This window comes from Petaurus breviceps, unplaced genomic scaffold, assembly GCF_028583685.1.
Source record: "Petaurus breviceps papuanus isolate PSGF00001 unplaced genomic scaffold, PetGlider_PUasm1.0 90895, whole genome shotgun sequence".
Classification (NCBI taxonomy): domain Eukaryota; kingdom Metazoa; phylum Chordata; class Mammalia; order Diprotodontia; family Petauridae; genus Petaurus; species Petaurus breviceps.
Window position 1 is genome coordinate 369965 of NW_027187372.1, and position 19509 is coordinate 389473.

Below are 19509 nucleotides of genomic sequence, written 5' to 3' on the forward strand. Positions count from 1 at the left end.
GGAAGGAAGGAAGGAAGGAAGGAAGGAAGGAAGGAAGGAAGGAAGGATGAAAGAATATGCTTCAGTCTGCATTCAGACTCCAACAGTTCTTTCTCTGGAGGTGGATAGCATTTTTCATCATTAGTCCTTTGGGATTGTCTTGAATCATTGTATGGCTGAGAATTGCTAAGTCATTAACAGTTCTCCATCACACCATGTTGCTGTCACTGTGTACAGGACACACTTTTAAGTTTAATCTTCATTTTTAACATTTTCTCCATCACTTTCTTAAGACTAGACAATAAACAAAATAATAAATCAAGCCCTGATTTGTAGCATGTATTGGGCAAATGTTCATACTAAAAATTTAGCAATTGACTCTCAGTAAGGGTTTGGAGCTCGGCTCCAGCACAGCCCTTGAACCAGGATTCTTAGTCTGAACTTAGCACTAAATAACCTCTTTTATGAGTATGTATAGTTTTGAGCTAACCATTTAACTTCTGTAGGTATTCATTTCCCCGTCTACAAGACAATACCAGTGTGAGATAATAGAAGAATCACTGAACTTGGACTCAACAGTCCTGGGTTCTAGTCTTGGCTTTTCCATTTACAAGCTAAGTGACTTAACAAGTTAGTTATCTTTCTGGCGTTGGGTTTCATAGAGTCTCAGAACTGGAAGCACTTCAGAAGTCATCTAGTTAAATCCATTTCTGAGCAAGAATATCCTCTTCAGTATCCCTAAGTAGTCCCCCAGCCCTCTGTTGAAGACCTGAAGTTCTCCATAGGAGAGCTCATTACATTGTAAGTCAGCCCATTCCACTTTGGGGCAGCTCTGATTGTTAAGAACAATTTCCTGAAATAAAGCTGAAATCCATCCTCTAGAGCCAAGCAAAAAGAGAGTCTTCTCCATCTTCATTCTGACAGTTCTTCCTGTACAGGAAGACAGTTCTGTTGGCATGTCCCCAGGAAGCCTTCCCTTCTCTAGGTTAAACAGCCCTGCTTCCACCAACTGACTTTCATGTAGTATGGTTCCTAGTCTTGTCAGTATCCGGGATGTCTTCCTCAAGGCATGTTGAGTGTGCTTTTTGAGTTACCCAGAACAGAACAAAGCACTTCACCTGTGGTCTGACTAGGTGGGAGTGCGATGGGATCACAGCCTCCCTCTGTTAACATGGCCACTTGTCACATGTGTTTATTAGGCTTCCAAAGCACATCCATTGACTCATGTCGAGCTAGCAGTCCACTAAAACCCCAAAATATTTTTCACAGGAAATGATGCTTTAGCCATGTTTTCCTCATCCCGCATTTGCAAAATTGAATTTTTGGACAGCAAGTTAGAGAGATTGGTCCTTAAATGATTATTATTTGGTTTCAGCCAAACAATCAGTAAATCATCAAGTATTTGTTAAGCACTTATTATATTGTGATAAGTGCAGTGAACCCACATAAGGCCCAAGTGCCTTCGTTCTAGGCTACTACACTTCTGGGCTACCCCACTTCTATCAGAGTTTGGGCACTTTGGTGAAGCAAGAAACACTGATTTTGGGAAAGTGGTCATTTGTCCTCCTGATGACTGTAGGAAAGAAGTGCTTTAAAAACATCTCATTCGATCCTCCTAACAACCCTGGGAAGCACGTGCCATTATTATCCCCATTTTACAGTTGAGGAAGCTGAGTTAGACAGAGGTTAAATGACTTTCCCAAGATCACATAGCTAGTAAGCATCTGAGATCAGATTTGAACTCTGGTCTTCCCCTAGCTGCCTCTAGTAGCTTCCATAACCACCAAACTTCCTGCTTCCCAGGTAGGGAAGTGTGGTACAGTGGAAAGAAAGCTCACTTCAGGATCATTGGATTGGGTTCAAATCCTGCCTCTGACATACCTGTGTGACCTTGGTCTAGTCTCTTTGGGCATCAGTTTTCTTCTCCATCAGTTGAAGAGGCTGAAGATACTCTTAAGTCTCCTCTCACACCTAAATCTATGGTCCTGTGACTGACATCAAAGAATCCCAGAGGGTTCAGGCCCTGGTTACTGGAAGAGCATATCCCTTCTCATCAGCAGCACTTAGCACAGTGTTTGGCACATAGTGGGCTTTAAATAAATGTTTATTCGTTGAATGATTGATGGTTCAAGCTAACTGCCCAGAAAAATAGAAAGGCATCTCAGGCCCTCCCTGGCCCTCTCCAGAGTGGGGTTTCAGCTCTAGTGTGCTGTAGGCTGGGTGGTGGAGACGAAGGGAGAGTCTGAACCCAGGTAGAGTTTCCAGTTCAGAACTAGTTGTTTCAAAACTAGGTCATCCTCAGCCCAAGGATGAGTCAGTTCCAGGGCTGACGTGTTTCCCAGGGTGAATTTCAGAGTGGTTCCATGCCAGACACCTCAGCCCAGACACCTCAGCGCTACCCTGGCCTGGACAGAGAATTTCTCTGGGGTCTGAAGCTGCCAGATCTGTTTACTGAGATGTGGAAAGAGGCAGTCACTCCTTCCGCATCTCAACAAATGAGCAGCCGACGGTTATGGAAGGCCTGGGCTGATGGCCCCGCGGGGAGGGGTGTAGAGGCTGGTATTCATCCTGTGGGCCCAGGTCTAGCCCGCCTGGAGGAGCCCCAGCACAGCAGCAGCTGTAGCCACCCCCTGAGGGATGGCAGGGACCACATCTGTCCCTGCAGTGGTCCCGGCACTCAGGTTGGAGAGCAGAAAGGACAACCGGGAGCTGCTTCTAGCGTCCCAGGCTCCCAGGCGTGTGGTGGTCCCACCCTCATCAGCATCTGGTGGTTTCTGCCGACGGCTGAGGTTGACATCTCTGGTTTCCATTGTCTAGGATGCCCCCTTCCCTTCATTCAACCTGAAACCTGGTCTTTCCCCTGATGCTTTTTAGAAACACGGAACAGGTTCTCTACCCCAGCATCCTAGGCTTAGCAAAGCTTTATAAGGAGAGGAATAATGTGGTAAGATCTGTGTCTGAGGAATGTCATTCTGGCAGGGATAGGAAGTATGGACTGGGATGGGGAGACAGAGTGGGAGGATGTCTTGGGAGGAATGGAACAATAGTCCAGACTCACGTTAGTGGGGGGCTTACTAGGGGCAGGAAAGTGGGAATAGGGAGGAAAGGAGAGGAGAGAAAGGGGAGATGTTAGTGAGGCGGACTTGATAGGACTTGGTAACTGATTGGATGTTTGAAGGAAGGGAGAAGAAAGAGTCAAAGATAAGCCAATGGCTTGTGAGTAGTGATGGCAAGAGGAAGACAAGAGGAGGGGGTAAAGTGAGCAGTTTGGAGGTGGGATGTGCTGGTGGGGGAATCTGTGAACATGAGAGGACTGGGCTAGAATCAGCATCTTTCACTGTTGGAAGCCACTTTATAGACCTTTCAGTACAAGTCAAGTGAAGTCAATAAGGTCTTAAAGTGCCTACTGTACCAGGCCAAGTTCTGAAGATATGAGGAAAGGAAAAAACCAGCCCCTGCTCTCAGGTAGCTCACAGTCCACTAGAGAAATGGCATGCAGATGATCACACACAAAGAAGTTAAACTGGAGATAGGCACTAGGATTAAGAGGGGTTGGGAAAGACTTTCCTGTAGAAGGTGGGATTTTGGTTGGGACTTGAAGGAAGCCAGAGAAGCCAGGAGGTGGAGATGAGGGGAAAGAGCATTCCAGGCATGGGGGACGGCCAGAAAAAATGCCTGGAGTCCAGCCGGTCACCTCTTCAGTACCATACTTGGCAGACTGCTGTTGTTGTTGAGTGGGTTCAGTTGTGTCTGACTTTTCATGACCCCGTTTGGGGTTTTCTTGGCAAAGATACTGGAGTGGCTTGCCATTTCCTTCTCCAGCTCATTTTACAGATGAGGAAGCTGAGGCAAACAGGGTGAAGTGACTTGCCCAAGTTCACCCAGCTAAGCTAGAAAATGTCTGAGGCAGTATTTGAACTCACGAAGATGAATCTTCCTGATTCTGAACCCAGTGCTCCACTGACCACCTGGCTGTCCCCACTCAGCAGGTGTATATAAAATACAGATTTTATTTGAAGTGGGGTGAGATACAGAGATGTCTGTTTGGAAATCATCTGCAGAGAGGTGGTGATTGAAGCCATGGGACTGAATGAACTTGTTGAGGGAGAGAGTGTAGAGGGCAAAGAGGCTGATGAGAGATCCTTGAGGAAAACCACAATTAAAAGGCTGAGCAGAGGTTGAGAAACTAGTGAAGGAGACAGAAGGAATGATTAGAGAGGTCGGTAGAGAACCAGGAGAATGTGTTGTCTCTGAAGCTGAAGGAATGATGGTTGTCATAGGCAACTTTGGCTCCATGTGACTCCATGTTTGTTTTTTTCTTTTTTTTTACTTCCTTCCATCACTCACTCTTTCCTCCCATTCTTCCTCCCTTCCCTTCTTCCTTTCCTCCTTCTTTTCCTTCCTTCCTTTCCTTCTTTCTTTCCTTCTCTCCTGTGTTCTTCTGATGTGCTGTTTGTTCATACCTCCCTCTTGGACCACCCCAGACCTGCTTTGATTCAGAACCAAGCCATTGCTTCCAATTTTAAGATTCTTAAAATAACAGAAATACACTGAACAGCAACATGAGGATTACAGGACCAAATATAATTTAGGGGCTGGAGTAGTTGGGAAAAGTTTCATGGAGGAGGAGGGCCTTGAGCTGGACCTTAAGGAATATGGGAGGAGAACAGATAGGGCGGATAGTCAAGAAAGTGAATAGCATCAACCAAAGGCCCTGAAGCAGGAATGTGTTATGTTTGTGGGGTGGTGTGGAGAAATAGTTGGGCTAAAGCAGAAGATATGTCCTGGGCGTCGTGGGAGACAAGGTTGGAAAGGAAGGATAAAGGCACATCCCAGGAGATGTAAAAATCAGACAGAACTCAGATTTGCCATGGTAGTCAACAGCAAGCCTTTGAAATTTCTTGAATAACCAAATAAAAGAGCATTTATTAAACTCCTACTATGTATCAAGCACTGAGTAAGTAGTTAGAAGAATTGAACCTGTTCCTACTCTCAAGGAGCTCATGCTCTAATTGGAGGGACACAACACATCAAAGTTAAGTTCAGCTATAAGGCAGATAGAAGACCTGGAAATCCTAAGAGTAGAGTAATGGGGCTGATGACAAGGACCAGGTGTCCTTAGGTTCGATAAGTAGATCAGACAACAGTGCCAGGAGACTGAGACAAAGATCTTAGGAGGCATGGGGAGGGCAGATAGCCTCTCATCCCATCTAAGCCATGTGAACTATGGAACAGGAAGGGGGGAAGGCCTCCTGATGATGGCAGGTCTTTCTTCCACCTGACTCACGTGGATGAATTGTGGGGTGACTCCTCACTGGGAAAGGAGGCAAAGGAAGGGGGGAAATCAAAGAGAAATGAGGTGGTGGAACAGAACAGTTGAACTGACCACAGTAAATAGCATTTTTGTTGTTGTGGGGTTGTTTTAATTGTGTCCGACACTTCGTGGTTTGGGGGTTTTCTTGGCAATGATACTGGGGTAGTTTGCCATTTCCTTCCCCAGCTGATTTTACAGTGGAGGAAAATCTACATTTGAGGGTTAAGTAACTTGCACAGGGTCACCCAGACAATAAGGTCGAATTTGAACTCAGGAAGACTCATCTTCCTGACTCCAGGCCTGGCATTCTTTCTTGACCTGTCCTAACGTATAGCATCATATCTGGTAAATAGCATGGCAATAGTAAATGTATGTAAATAGAGTAAAAATACAAATATATAAAGAGTAAACAAACTCCAATACAGAAAAACCATTCCTTATACAGCAGATGTTTCCTCCATTCCCACATAGGTGGCTGCATACAGGGCTATATGCATGAGCCCTCCGATCCTGAGACCCTTAGAAGTTCTATTATACCAAAAGGAGCTAGAGACTGTTAATCAAGGAGCCTTAAGTATTTGCTGAAATATGATATTTTCCCTTCAGGATGCTGTAGTAGTTGAAAATCTGGAAGGTATTAAGTCTTCTCCCCTTTAATCTTCTTCCCTCAGAAGTGAGAGAGTTAAAGTCTAGGTTCATTGAGGTAGTCATTTAAGCTGATTATTTTCATTGGAAGGAGAGGGGCTGTTATGCAGTCCACCCCCTTCTTGGAGGGAAGCAAGGCCTGAGGTTTGGTTTAGTTTGATTTGTTTTTTTTTTTTTCCCCTATGTGAGATCTGACCTGCCTGACTTTGAGAAGATGCTGAAGCTAAGGAATGAAACAGTTTAGTCCTGGCTCCTGGAGGCTGGGTTTGTTTTTTTTGTAGGTTCCTGATTCCATAAGCCTGAAAGAAGGAAGGATGTACCTAGGGGGGGGGGGGGGGGGGGGGGGGGAAATCTGCCCCAGCCTGAAAAGTTGACCTAGTAAAGCAGATTAAGGTGGCTGGAGGAGGGGGGAGGGGAAAGAGCCAGTGAGCCAGAGTGGGCCCAGAGTTATTCTCAGGGGATTTGAGGCTTATGGAATCTGGAGCTCACAGAGCCCAGAAGCCGGGTATGTTGTGATTCCTGTAGGCTGGAATTACATACTGGTCCACACATGTTTAAGATCAATTCATTCTCCTTGGAAGAAGGAAGGCTGTACCTAATTTAATTCTGTATCTCGTTCCCTACCTCACCTTGCTCAATATATGTTTAACTGAACTGATTTGAAAGACATTAGGATTAGATTTAGACTAGAAAGATTCCTGCAGAAGGGTGTACGTGGGAATATGGATGGAAATATGTCTCTGTGGGAAGTCAGACAGTAAACATTTATTAGGCACCAACTGTGTGCCAAGTGCAGTGCCAAGCACTGGGATTATGCCCTCAAGGAGCTTATAATCTAATGAGACAGACAGCAAGCAGCTATGTACAAACAAGCCACATACAGGGTAAATAGGAAATAATCACTAGACAGAAGGCACTGGGATTAAAGAGGGGTTGGAAAAGGCTTCCTGGAGAAGGTGGAATTTCAGCTGGAACCCAAAAGAAGCTGGAGAGGCAATGGGAGAGCGTTCCAGGCATGGGGGGTAGCCAGAGAAGATGCTCCAAATCTGGAGCCGGAGTGTCTCCTTCATGGGAGGAGGAGGAGGATACTGTATTGGACCACATTCCTGCTAGATTGGCTTACTTTGATGCAATAGCTTGAACCTTATCTGTCATGACTAAGTATAATGGAAAGAGTATTGGCCCTGGAGTCAGAGGTGCTGGGTTCAAGTCCTGCCTTTGATGCTTACCACTTGTGTGACCTTGGGCATGTGACTTCACCTCTCTGGGCCTCAGTTTCCCCATCTGTAAGAGGAGAGGGTTGTACAGTCTCTGAAGCCCCTTCCATGTCTCAAGCTATTATCCTGTGTAAGAAAGATCATAGGGGTGGCCAGGTAGCACAGCAAGTAAGAGCACCGGCCCCAGGGTCGGGATGACCTGGGATCGAATCCAGGTTCAGACACTTAGCACCCACCCAGAAATAACTGGCCATGTAACCTTGAGCAAGTCACTTAACCGCGATTGCTTTAAAAAAAGAAAGAAAGATCATAGCATAAATGCCAGGGAGCATGAGAGCTGACCATTGTCATTCCATTCCCCCCCACTTGCACATACACATCTCACACACACACACACACACACACACACACACACACACACTTTGAGAATCACTGCCAACCTCTGTCTTTCCCCTCTATCGACCAGGCACACAGACAGCACCTTCCCTCCTGGCACCGAGCACGCCACAAAGACAGGCTCCCCAGCTTGGCACACTGCTTTTTAAAGGTGGCTGACCCCCAGTTCCCCGGGTAGTATTATTGACTCCCCCTTTTCCTTTAGCTGCTTTTCTCAAGGATGATTTTTTTCAGGCTTGTCATTCTAACTTGCCTCCAGGCTCCTTTGAAAAAAGGGGAAAAATACTTTCCTAATCAATTGAGAGACTGGCTTTGTCCACAGCTGATGAAAGGCATAGCCATCATGTTGCCAGTGGCAGGGGCAGAATGGTGATCACAAAGGAGGGCAGACGGGAGGCTCAGCAAAGCCAAACTGGCTGCCAAGGCCCTGTGGGATCAGGGTGCGCCAAGGCCCCGTGTCGTCACTGGCGGTCTTTGTGATGAACACCCCCAGACGGCAGGAAGGCTCATCGGGGCTCTGAAGTGCCTCGGCCAGCTGCCAGAGGCCTAGAGCTTGACAGGGGCATCTCTCTAGGCCGGCCGGCTGGCTGATTATCTCCACTGTCAGAGCTATTCCCCCGGGGAACACAGCTGTCCTTGGCAGAGCTATTGGAGGAGCTGATTGGCGTGGAGGAGAAAAAGCTGAGCAGGGAGGAGGGCTGGGTGGGCTCCTGCAGCAGGCATCAGTGCTGGCGGCAGACCTGGGGCTTTCATTTTCACACCCACACAATCTCCACCACTGCTGCCAGGCTCCCAATTAAAAGCCTGCCTGCCTAGAAGGCACCCCCCAGAAAGCAGCATGTATTGACAGGAGCAGAGCTGTAGGCCCAGAAGCTGTCGCTCGACTGAAACCCGCCTCTTTTCCCCTTCTATGAGCTCCTAGAACGATAATAGAAATACCCTCCATTTACAATGCAGTTTCCTATTTCCAAAGAAAGCACCATCCTCTGCATTATCACATTTGATCCTCAAAACAACCCTGGGGAGGGGCAGGAGATACCCCCATTTTAAAAGGAAGAAAACTGAACCTCTAAGAATTGAAGTGACTTTTCCAAGGTCACAGAGCCAGGAAATAATAACAGTGCTGGGAACAGAACCTTGGTCTTCTGGTTCCGTCTATGAATGGATAATAAATAATAAAAAGGAACAGTACAGTAGATCCTGCCCTCATTCTAATAAAGGGGTACCACCCATAAAGGGGAGTTGGAGACCAGGAAAGAGTGTTTTGGACAGAGAAGTCAGAGGGAACAGAGACAGGAGCCAGAGGGCAGATGATGGATGCCCCCTGTCCAGTCTCTATTTAACTGCTGCTTTCAGGGATCTAGTTAAAAGAAAATGTTGAATGTGAGGGACAGGGTACACAGAGATGACTGGGAAGTGGTGGGGGTGGGCCTGAGACCAGGGGAGAGAAGGGGAATACTCACCAGTGGGGAGCTTGAATTCTGGGTCTGAGATGGAGGCATGGAGATGGGATGGCTGGAATGCCCAGAGATACTTCCTTGGGGCCTTTGTAAGTGAAATGCCGGGGTCTGGGCAGAGCTTGCCAGGGCTTACTGGCTGTTCATTCTACATTAATGCCCCCACTTTGTGTGCTCTGATGTCACAGCTCTTCCTGGGGAACCATCTTGGTACTTTTACCTCCAAACTGATAGCAAGAAGACTTCCACTTCTGTCTAAGATAGACTTGGGACACAGACACCTGGGCTCTTAGATAGGCTCCGTCTGTGAAAGTCTGGGTTGTTTCTGCCGTTTGGGATTTCTCTGTGTGCCCAGTGCCTAGAACAATATCTGGCATATAGTAGTTTGTTGTATTTAATTGTCTTTTATTATTTAAGTAATTAATTTGTTTTATTATTTTCATATCATTTGGTATAATTGTATTAATTAAATTTAATTTATATAATTTACTATAATTTCATTGAATTATTGACTTATTTTATTTACTATTAATGAGTCTTTTACTTTTATTTACTTTCCTGGTAAGGGTGACCCCAGCCCAGGACTGTTAATGTAGCATGACCTTACAGAGAGATGAAAAAATTAGTAATCCGTGATGTGCTCTGTCCAATGCCTCCACATTTTTTGGGACTGCCCTCCCTCTTAGTCTCAGGTGTCTGGGAAAAAAGAGAGGTCATTTGGCAGAGCCAAGGCCTGGGTACAGGGACTCTGAAGTCACTTGCCAGGAGCTTACCATCACAAACAATGTCCAGGAGGCACAGAGGTCCTGGTCAGTGAAAGGGGCCTTCCATCTCTTGGCCCTGGGCAGTAGCATAGGCTGCCCCTTGTGCCTAGAATGTGTGCTGGCCTCACCTCATCTGCCTCTTACAACCCCCGGCTTCATTCAGGTGGTGTATGCCACCTCCTATGGGAAGCCTTCCCTGATTTTTCTAGTTGATTATTCAAATGATTACATCTATATTCATCTATCTGTTTACTTATATCTCCATAGCAAAACGTAAGCTCCTTGGGAGCCTGGGCAAGCCCTTTTTTTGGTTGTTTGTTTCTGTACCCGCACATGTCTAGTAGGTGGTTAATGGATGCTTGTGTAGTGAATGAGGTTGGATTGGTGCATCCAAAAGGGCCTGAGGGGCAGGAGAGCCAGGTCGGCTTCTGCCCTGATTCACCACAAGCCGCTGCAGTTTCCTCATGGGCTGAATGAGGAAGGAGCCCTGCTGTTGGGCCACTGACTGCTACGTTTGAGACGTTGGCATTGGAAAATGTGAGGGAAGTGAAAGGTGGTGGATCTCTGAATACATCTGTCATTAAGTCCTGCCTTTTACAGGAAGCCCTCCCCAACCACTCTTAGTTCTGATGCCTTTCCTCTTTTAATGATTTCTTATCTAGTCTATGTATAGCTTGTTTGTATATGTTTGGTTGCTTGTCTCCCCTATTAAACTGTAATCTCCTTGAGGGCAGTCCTGGCTTCGGTCTTTGTTTGTATCACCTATTTTTGTATCCATTGTGCATAGCACAGGACCTGGGCCCATAGAAGATGCTTAGTATATGATTATTGATTGGTTGATTGATTAGTTTCTGTTATTACTGTTGCTGTTTTAGTCTGTGCTATCACAGCCAAAATCATTTCCAGCATCTCTTTCCTTCACTAGGGAGTCAGTATAGCAAAAGGAGAGTGAGTGCCTTCATAGTAGGTGCTTAATAGATATTTAATGATTGGTTGATTGAAAATTATAAGGGCTTCCGGGTCTGGCCCTAAGCAGATGATCATAAGCCATCCCGGTTCACAGAGTTGGAAGGAATCTCAGAGGTCGTCTAGTCAAACCCATGTCTGAATGAGTCTTCTCTACGCTTCCTTTCCCAAGTGTCCCTATCCTTGGTGCCTTAGACATGGTATGCCCTCTAGTGTGGGCTCCAAGGAGCACAGCAGCTTGGGAAACGAGGGACATGCTGCCCAGCCAGGACCTCGTCCTTGTTAAACCACTTCTAATCCTTGCTATTCTTCTCTAATCCCTCTCCCTGGCCCCCCTCCTGGTGGGCTTGCCTTCCTGCCTTGCCCGCCTCCGCTCTAGGGCCTTTGTTCCCAGCCAGGAGCTGCCACTGAGCCCCAGGCATGAGCAAGCCAAGCAGCTTCTCCAGCAGGCTCGAATGAAGGCCAGGACCAGCCCTCTCCGGGCTAACCATGACATCGTTCCCGCTGTGGTCCCCCGGGGCCCTGGCAGGTGAGTGTAGACAGAGCTGTGGGTGCCGGATCTTGTGTGTGCTGAAGGGGGCGGCGGCTGGGAAGATGACTAGGGAGTCATTGCTGAGGCAGCCTCTGGTCGGTTACCTTCTCTGGATGTCTCTCTCTTCTTACTTCACGTATACAGGGAAACCTTCTGTAGCCTTTGTGACCTGTCCCTCCCTATCCCATCCCATACACCACTAACACGAGGTCTTTTCCCTCGTGCGTGTTCAAGCACGCACCACCAGGGCAATGACAGCGATGTGTGTATTTGGCTTACAATTTAAATGAGATAATCTGAATTTTTTTTTCCTCCTGACCAACAAATCCACCACAGGGTCATAGATTTAAAGGCAAAAGGCCCCTTCCATGTTAGTCCATTCATTATACAGTTGAGGAACCAAGGTTAAATGAGTTGCCCAAAGTTGCACAGAATAAGAGGCCAAGCCACAATTCAAGCCCGGGTCCTCTGACTTCAGGGCCATGGTTCTTTCTATTCTGCCATATTGATTTCTCCTATCAGGCATTCTCTAGATGGAACCATCCAACCACCTAGAGACTCCCCTAAACTCTTTCTGACTCTGTCCTAGAAAGGACTCTCCTCCTGGAGGATTTTTAATGAAAAGCCCACACCCTTTCAGCTCTTCCCTGAGACTTTTCATAAAATCATTAAGGATGCTGAGCCATACTTGGCAAGGATTCCCTGAGCACCTCTGGTATACAGCCCTTTTCCTTTTTCTATCAGATCCATAACCAGAAAAGGCAGAAAATAAGAATGACATTTACTGAAGTCCTTCAGGACCTCTGGACCGCCCAGAGCCTAAGGCTGACTCCTTTTCCCTGGCCAGCCTTATGGGATCCCTGGAGATAGGCTCAGGGCTTACTTAGTGCAGCACCTGGTACATAGGAGGGAATTTTAAAAACACTTGTTAATGTGTTGACTTGGCTGGGCAGAGAGATCTGCTTACCTTCCCTGAAGAGCAGCCTCAGACTCTGATCTTTGTTTTGATAAATTGACCAAGGTCCTGGGCATGGCTCAAGATGGCTATCAGGTACAGCCCTGGAAGAGAGAGGACTGCTTCCATCACCATCCTAGGGTGGAGGCAGAAGGGGAGGTGTTCTCAGATATACCCTCCCCCTTTTAGCCCTGCTCCTTGGATGTCAAAGGCCACCTTGGGATGCCTGATCCCCTTGAAATGAAGCCTCCCTTGGTACTCTCAGCCAAATGGGAGGTTGCCTCTTTAAGCCTCCTTTGGTGCCTCTAGTGATGCCACTGGGCCCTGCATTGTCATCCTGTTGGAACATAAGTGTCTTGAGGGCTATTACTCATCCTAGGTCTCCTAGTAAGGCCTACCATGATGCTCTTCAAGCATAGTAGATGTGTCAGGTTGACTTCTTGTTTTTCTGGGGAGGATACAACAACTACATCTATCAGTATAACATAAAGTAAGGGGTAATGGGATCAAGACATTCACTGGCACTACCGTACATACTATGATGAGTCAGGCTATAACTAGCATGGTCTAAGGCAGCCATGGAAATTCACATGGTGCCTTGTTGATAACCATGGACCCCTTGTCTCTCTGAACCCCAATTTCCCTGTCTGTGAAATGGAGATAAAAAATACTTAATTTATCTACCTCATAGGCAGGAAAGTGAACAACTTGTATTAGTTGCAGTGCACTTAATAGGCGCCCAATGTTTGCTGAACTGAGTTGAATTGAGTGATCAGCACATCCCAGTCCCCCTCCCCGCCACACTGCGGGTTACACACTGATGTGTGTCTGCACCCTTTTCTAGCACATGTACACACATGCACAGGCACAAATGCCCGTGTGTTGTGTCTCATCTCCGTTTCTGGGCAATCATCCAGGTGCAGCATGTGATAGAATTGCACCGACGACACCCTCTCCAGCTTTTTTCAGTGGAATCAGATGGGGGAGGGGGATTATGTAAGAATAAGAGAGGTGATAGGGATACACACAGCATTGTGGATGGAGCAGAGTCTGTATGTTGGGGCTGGAAAAGTCGATTGGAGGCAGATTATGGAGGGTCTTGAATGCCGGGCTAAGGAGTTCTTGATGATGGTGGGAGCCAATGAAGTCTCCTTCAGGTGCTGGGTTCAAATTCTAACTCTGTCATTTATTTAACATGTCATCATGGGCAAGTAACCTTATTTCTCCAGGCCACAGTTTCAACTATATTATGAGAAATGGGTAGACTAGATGAGTGTGAAGACCCTCCTGGCTTTTTATCTTTGATCATCCTATGATCAATGTCATGACATTTCAGATTAAGTCACTTTGAGCCAGAATTACCTTCATTTTGTCCAGTTTCAGGTGGAGGGTCAGGCTGTATGGTTTGGTAATGTTGCTTGGCTTCCTATGTCCCACTCAGCAATGCATAAAGAGTGTCGCTTTGTGGAACCAAAACCCACTCTCATAAGCATGCTGTGATGTGCCAGGTAGGGGGGAGCTAGCCTGTGACCCTGGTGGTCTGCCCTCCTGTTTCCTCCATCCCCTTCCTTGTGGCCCTAATCTCCTCTTTGCTTTTGTCTCTAACCCAGGGATGCTAATAATGGTGCAGATCAGAACCCCAGGGTGGCCCTTGCCTCCAGAGATGGAGATGCCCCCTATGGTGGGAGTCTGAGTGATTCTTCTAGTGGGGAGTCCAGCTGTGGCCAGAGGAGGAAACGAGGCCCCTCCCCATCCAGAGTCCGCTTTGAAGATGAGTCTGCCCAAGAGGCTGAGGTCCGTTATCGGGAGAGGCTGCAGCAGCCTCAGAAGAGGGCTTTGGACTCTGTGCTCCGGTCGCTGGGTCAAGGACCCCTGGTCTCCAAGCCTGACCTCTCCAACTACATCAATGGTGACTTCCACGCCCGAGAGACTCAGGGGATTGAGGCCTGTTGGGGATCACCAAACAAAGGAAATACAGGTGGGCCAGGCAGGAGCCTGCCTGGAAAGGTGCCAGAACCTAATGTTGAGAGGACATGTCATACATGTGGCTCCTACATTCAGGGGATGCCTCGAGATCTGGACCTACGTGTCACGGAGAGGAAGATGCCCCCAGGCAGGAGCCATAGTCAGGAGAGAGAGGATGCTTGGAGCATGAGAAAAGGTCAGGGTATTACTCAGACAGAGTCTTCTGCCTCCCGAGGTCTGGCCTCCCCAATTTGGATCCTTCCATCCCGACAGCGGCTCCTCACAGAGCACATTCGAGAGACGTACATTGGAGAGGTCACCTACCCTGATGAGGTGGACTCTGCCTTGGACAGCACAGATACCTCGGACAGCTGCAGGACAGATAGTGAGGAGGCTGGAACCCCTCACCGAAGGAACAGGGGCAGAGCCCGAGGAAGTGGGAGGGGTCGGAGGGCTGGAGGAACACAGAAACGAGGCAGGGAACCCGAAATGGAGAAGGCTGAGGGCACCCAGGCCTGGGACAGTCAAGGAGAGGTGGGGGGTAGATTCAGAGAGGCTAGAAGTGCCCCTGAGCAATCCTCATTTCCCAGGGAAGACCATGGTCCTAAGCCTGTCGCTGAGGCTGAAAGTATTTCTGATGAGGACCAGAGGACAGTAGCCGTTGCTGGACAGAGCTGCAAATGGACTCACACAGAAGATACTCAAGCTCCATGTGGGGCGTTGAACACTGTGGCCTCTTTTCAGCAGCTGACACTGTCTGTGCCAGGGGTAGAAGTCCAGATTTCAGGGAGCCAGGAACTCCAAAGTGCTGCAGCCTCCTACCCCCAGCCTTCCAATCACATAAGCCCAACAAGAAGATCCAGTCATGGCCCTCCCCAGCAAGCCAAGAAGCCAGCTCCACCCTTCACACTGGGGACCTGGGTCCCTACTCCCCCAGCTGTGAAGAAATCACCTTCACCTGTGCCTTTTAGAAAGGCTGTGTTGGCCCGGACCCTTGGGCCAGACAACCAAAGGGACCCAGCAGATGCTCACCAGCATCTAAGGGAGAATGATGTGGGGTTGGAAGGGATGGCCCCAGGAGAAAACCAGCTCAGCCCCCTAAGGATTAAGCACCAACTGCTGGGCCCATCCACCAGTGACTTCAACAACATTGGGCCTCAGGAGCAAGTCAACATCCAGAGAAGAGACACAAGAGAAAGCCAGAGGGAGAAGGGTCCAGCCAGCTGGGAGCCAGAGCCATCTGCCGGGAAAAGCAGAGATGGTAAGTGAGATTCCTACTCATCCCCAACAGCCCTGGAAAATAACCTGAGCTGAAGTGATGAGTCCCAGCTTGGGTGCTTTGCACCCTACACATATCACCTCAAGGGGGCCAGAGGTTTCACACAAAAGTCTTCAGAAAAATCTTGAACCAAAATTGATTTTAATTCATTTCTATTTTTTTTAAAGACCTAGCATGCGAAATCTAAAGCACTCAACTTGGAGTCATGGGGGTCTGAGTTCTAATCTCAGTTCTGCCACTTGCTGCCTGTGTGACTTTGGGTAAGTCACTGCATAGCTTTGGGCCTCATTTTGTTCATCTGTAAATAGAGGCCATCAGTCTAGGATCTGCTGCGATCAGATGACCTCTGAGGCCTTTTCCACATATAGATCTTTGATCTTGTGATCCTCTGTCTGGGACTCAGTTTCCTCAATTGTCAAATGAGGGGAAGGGAGTTGAACTAGATGCCCTTGAAGGACCCTTCCATCCCTAGAACTATGATCCCTTTTTTTAGAATTGGAAGGAATCTTGTAGATCTTTTAATTCACATTTTTTTTTTATTTTTGTGGATGAGGAACCTAGAACCCAGACAGAAAGGACCTGAAGTCAGGTAACCAGCTCCTGGCAGAGTCAGGATGAGAGCCTAGCCTTTTTCCTTGGCTTTCCCTGTTATACTATGTGTTGTACATGACTCTATGGAGGGATATTGATCACTCAGAGGATAGAGTCACAGCTCCCAACGTCTGGGGAAATCCCTGAGTTTTATTTTATTTTATTTTGCTTTTTTTTTTGAGGGGCAATTGGGGTTAAGTGACTTGCCCAACGTTACATGGCTAGTTTTTTTTGTGTTAAATGTCTGAGTCCAAATTTGAACTCAGGTCCTCCCGTCTCCAGGGCTGGTGCTCTATTCACTTCGCCACCTTGCCGCCCCAATCCCTGAGTTTTATTTACAGCTTCTGGGACTAGAAACTAGAAAACTCCAGTTTCCTCTTCTCATTCCATTATCTTTCGGTCTTAATTGGGAAAGCCTCTTAGGTCCTTCAGAGGCAAGTGAAAGTTGTCTGTCCTAGAGGGAAAGGAGGGCAGTGGGGTGGGCAGAAGACAGAACATGGCACCAGAAGACCTGAACCTGCCTCTGGCCAGCTGCTTGGCATTAGATGTTGAAGATTTAGTGGGGAAAGAGGTGACTCCAGGTTCCTGCTGGGCAAACTGAGGCATCTACAAAGGCAATGAGTTCTGTGGTTGTTGGAATCACTCATCTCCTCTGCTGAAGGAAGCCAGCTCCAACATGCCCAAGAGAGCTGATTATTAAATTTTCAGGATCAGCATTTATAACTCAAAAACCATCAATAACTACAAATCAGGGATCAATTTCTTGTTGATTGTTTGGACTTAAGAAAGTGATAAGAAAATGTTAATAATTCAGATTAACCTTAAAAGTGTGGGAAGCATACTCCTACCCCAGAGAGCTGATTGTTAAATATTTACCATTGCAACTCTAAGCACATGCAGCCTATTTAAAAAAAAAAGCACAGCTGTTCTATGTTATGTGCCCCTTTCTAAATCCAATTCAAGTTTCCTCAAATGTCAAATGAGAAGGATTAGGTTGAACTGGATGCCCTTGAAGGGCCCTTCTAGCTCTAGAGCTATGTTCCTATGTTAGAATTTAGTAAACATTTATTAAGTGCCTACTATGAACAAAGCACTGTGGTGGGTGCTAGAAATAAGAAGTCATAAATGAAAACATTCTGCCAGATCATTTGGCCAGTAATGTTCTCTAGTGCTTTATCTCTGAACCCTCCTCAGAACAGGGAAAATCAGAAGGAAATGAAATCACTTATTGAAAGCACTGTAAACCAGGAAGTGAGTGACAATCACAGCAGTCACAGTGAGAGCATTACTAAGACTTCACTCAGCGCTGGGTCCTCTTCCAGGGTGGACTGATGAGGGGTGTCAGGGGGCAAGGTTGTTAATGTGGTTTACTGTTTCAAGAGTTTGTAGCCTCGACCCCAAGTCCTTGGTATTGTAGCAAAATCTGAACCGGATCCCCATAGCATGGACATTGATGCTGGGAAGCCAAGATTAAAGGTGATGCCATTGTTCTCACCCTAGACAAAAACTATCAAGGACCTCAGGCTTCAGAATTGATGTCCAAATATATCCAGTGCTTGCAGCACCTTTGGTACAGAGATAACTGGGAGAATGAACAAAGACTTGGCAATGTAACAATGGTGGCAGGGGGAGGCAGAGATAACCAGACCTCTGTAGCTTTGGATAGGGCACTGAAGCCTTGTCATGTCTTTATTCAGTAGAAAACACTAGGGCAACATGCACACATGTGCCCTCCAGAAATAGAGCCTGTCGTCTCCACTCTGCGAGGATGTGGTTTCTCAGGGACTTTGGCCAGAGTTCTCTTTCCCACTGCCCAGAGTGCTTCCTGGCTTCCCTGGCTTCCTTCCAATCTCAGCTTACATCCCATCTTCTCAGGAAGTTTTTCCTGATGCCCCTGAATGACTAACAAATACTTATTGATTGACTAAGGGCCCGAGAATAGCATATAGGCATCTGTCTGTTAATCTTCTGTTAATCTAATTAAATTAGAGGTCTGAGGTTTCCCTGTGAGAGGCAGATCCAGGCGGGTGCTGCTTGGATTTTTGGATCTGACAACCCATTTTGCAGATTGGTTGCTCTTCTCCATGGGAGTCTGCACAGGCGTGAGTTGGCTAAGGGAAATTATAATTTCTTCTTCTTCTTCTTTTTTAAGCAATTGGGGTTAAGTAACTTGCTCAGGGTTACACGGCCAGGTGTTTCTGGGTGGGTGCTAAGTGTCTGAGCCCAGGATTCGATCTCCAGGTCATCCTGACACTGGAGCCGGTGCTCTTACTCGCTGTGCTACCTGGCCACCCCTGTAGTTTCTTCTTGATCAAAAAAGGTAGAACTCACCATGGGTAGTGGAACCAGCAATTCATATTATTTGTTACTTCCAGGCCGAAATTTATCACTTTCAGTCAAACCATCAACTATTTAGAACAAAGATAAAAATTCACACCAAAATAGAACAGCTAATGATAAAAAGATACTTTGGACAATTCCAGCAACAACAGTGTGACCCATTCAAGTGAGTTGTAAACAGTGAAAAGTGAAAAATGGATAAGGCAAAGATATTGACCTTCATCATCACCATTGCCTGGAAAAAAAAGTGCTGATTTAAAACAGTTACCACAGTGGAACGGCCAATTCGGCCCCCAAAACTGACAACCAGGAGACATTTTATCTTGTGATGAGTGGAGAGGTCACCCAAAAGCAACACCAGTGTAGAATACAAACTGATCTGTAAAACCTGGCAGAAGATTAACGGCAGTTATAATAAAAAGCCAAAAGAGAAGGGAAAGGAAAACAGATCTACAGAAATCTTGGTTTGAGACCCAAATGAGCCATATCATTTCAAGAGACATTCAGAGACAAAAATGGTGAGAGATGGACAACAGCAATTTTGTCTCTTTTTTTATGGGGAAAGAGACTGGACTTGTAATTTAATTGTTACAAGGAACTCCCTGGTGAGGAAAACTCCATCCACCATTGTAGGCTGGCACCTTCTCTGCAACCTGTTGTGTTAGGGGGTTGTACACTGAGAAATTAAGTAACTTGCCCAAGGACACACAACCAGCCTGGGTCAGAGGCTTGAACCCAACTCTTCCTGATTTAAAAGCTGGATCTCTTTCCACTGTGTTATGCTGCCTCTCAACATTCCTATAACAATCTATTTCTTCAACAATGACAGAGAAATCACTACCTAGGGGTCCTAAGACTTCCATCTCCCCCAGAATACTAGTGAAGTAGAATGTCATTTAGGACGACAAAGTGTAGGAAAAAGGCTGAACCAGATCAAGACCATACTGTGGAAATGATCCACCTTCCCTGAAAGCTGTGAGCTAATTACTTCACGGGTTATTTCAAGATGGAGAGAATCCCAAAGGAATGGAGAATATCATAGATAACATTAACATCCCCCAAAAGGTAATTGAAAGAGTATCAAAGCTACTGACCCATATGCCTCCTTT

General features: G+C 46.8%; 1 protein-coding gene across 1 annotated transcript in view; it reads left to right on the forward strand.

The window, feature by feature from the left end:
- The window catches only part of KIAA1614 (KIAA1614 ortholog), a 48237-nt gene that overhangs the window by 2868 nt on the left and 25860 nt on the right, over positions 1 to 19509 (forward strand). The window contains exons 3-4 of the mRNA XM_069074365.1: positions 11118 to 11267; positions 13836 to 15451. Coding sequence (XP_068930466.1) covers positions 11118 to 11267; positions 13836 to 15451 — 1766 coding nt within the window. The remainder of the gene's footprint in view (positions 1 to 11117; positions 11268 to 13835; positions 15452 to 19509) is intronic.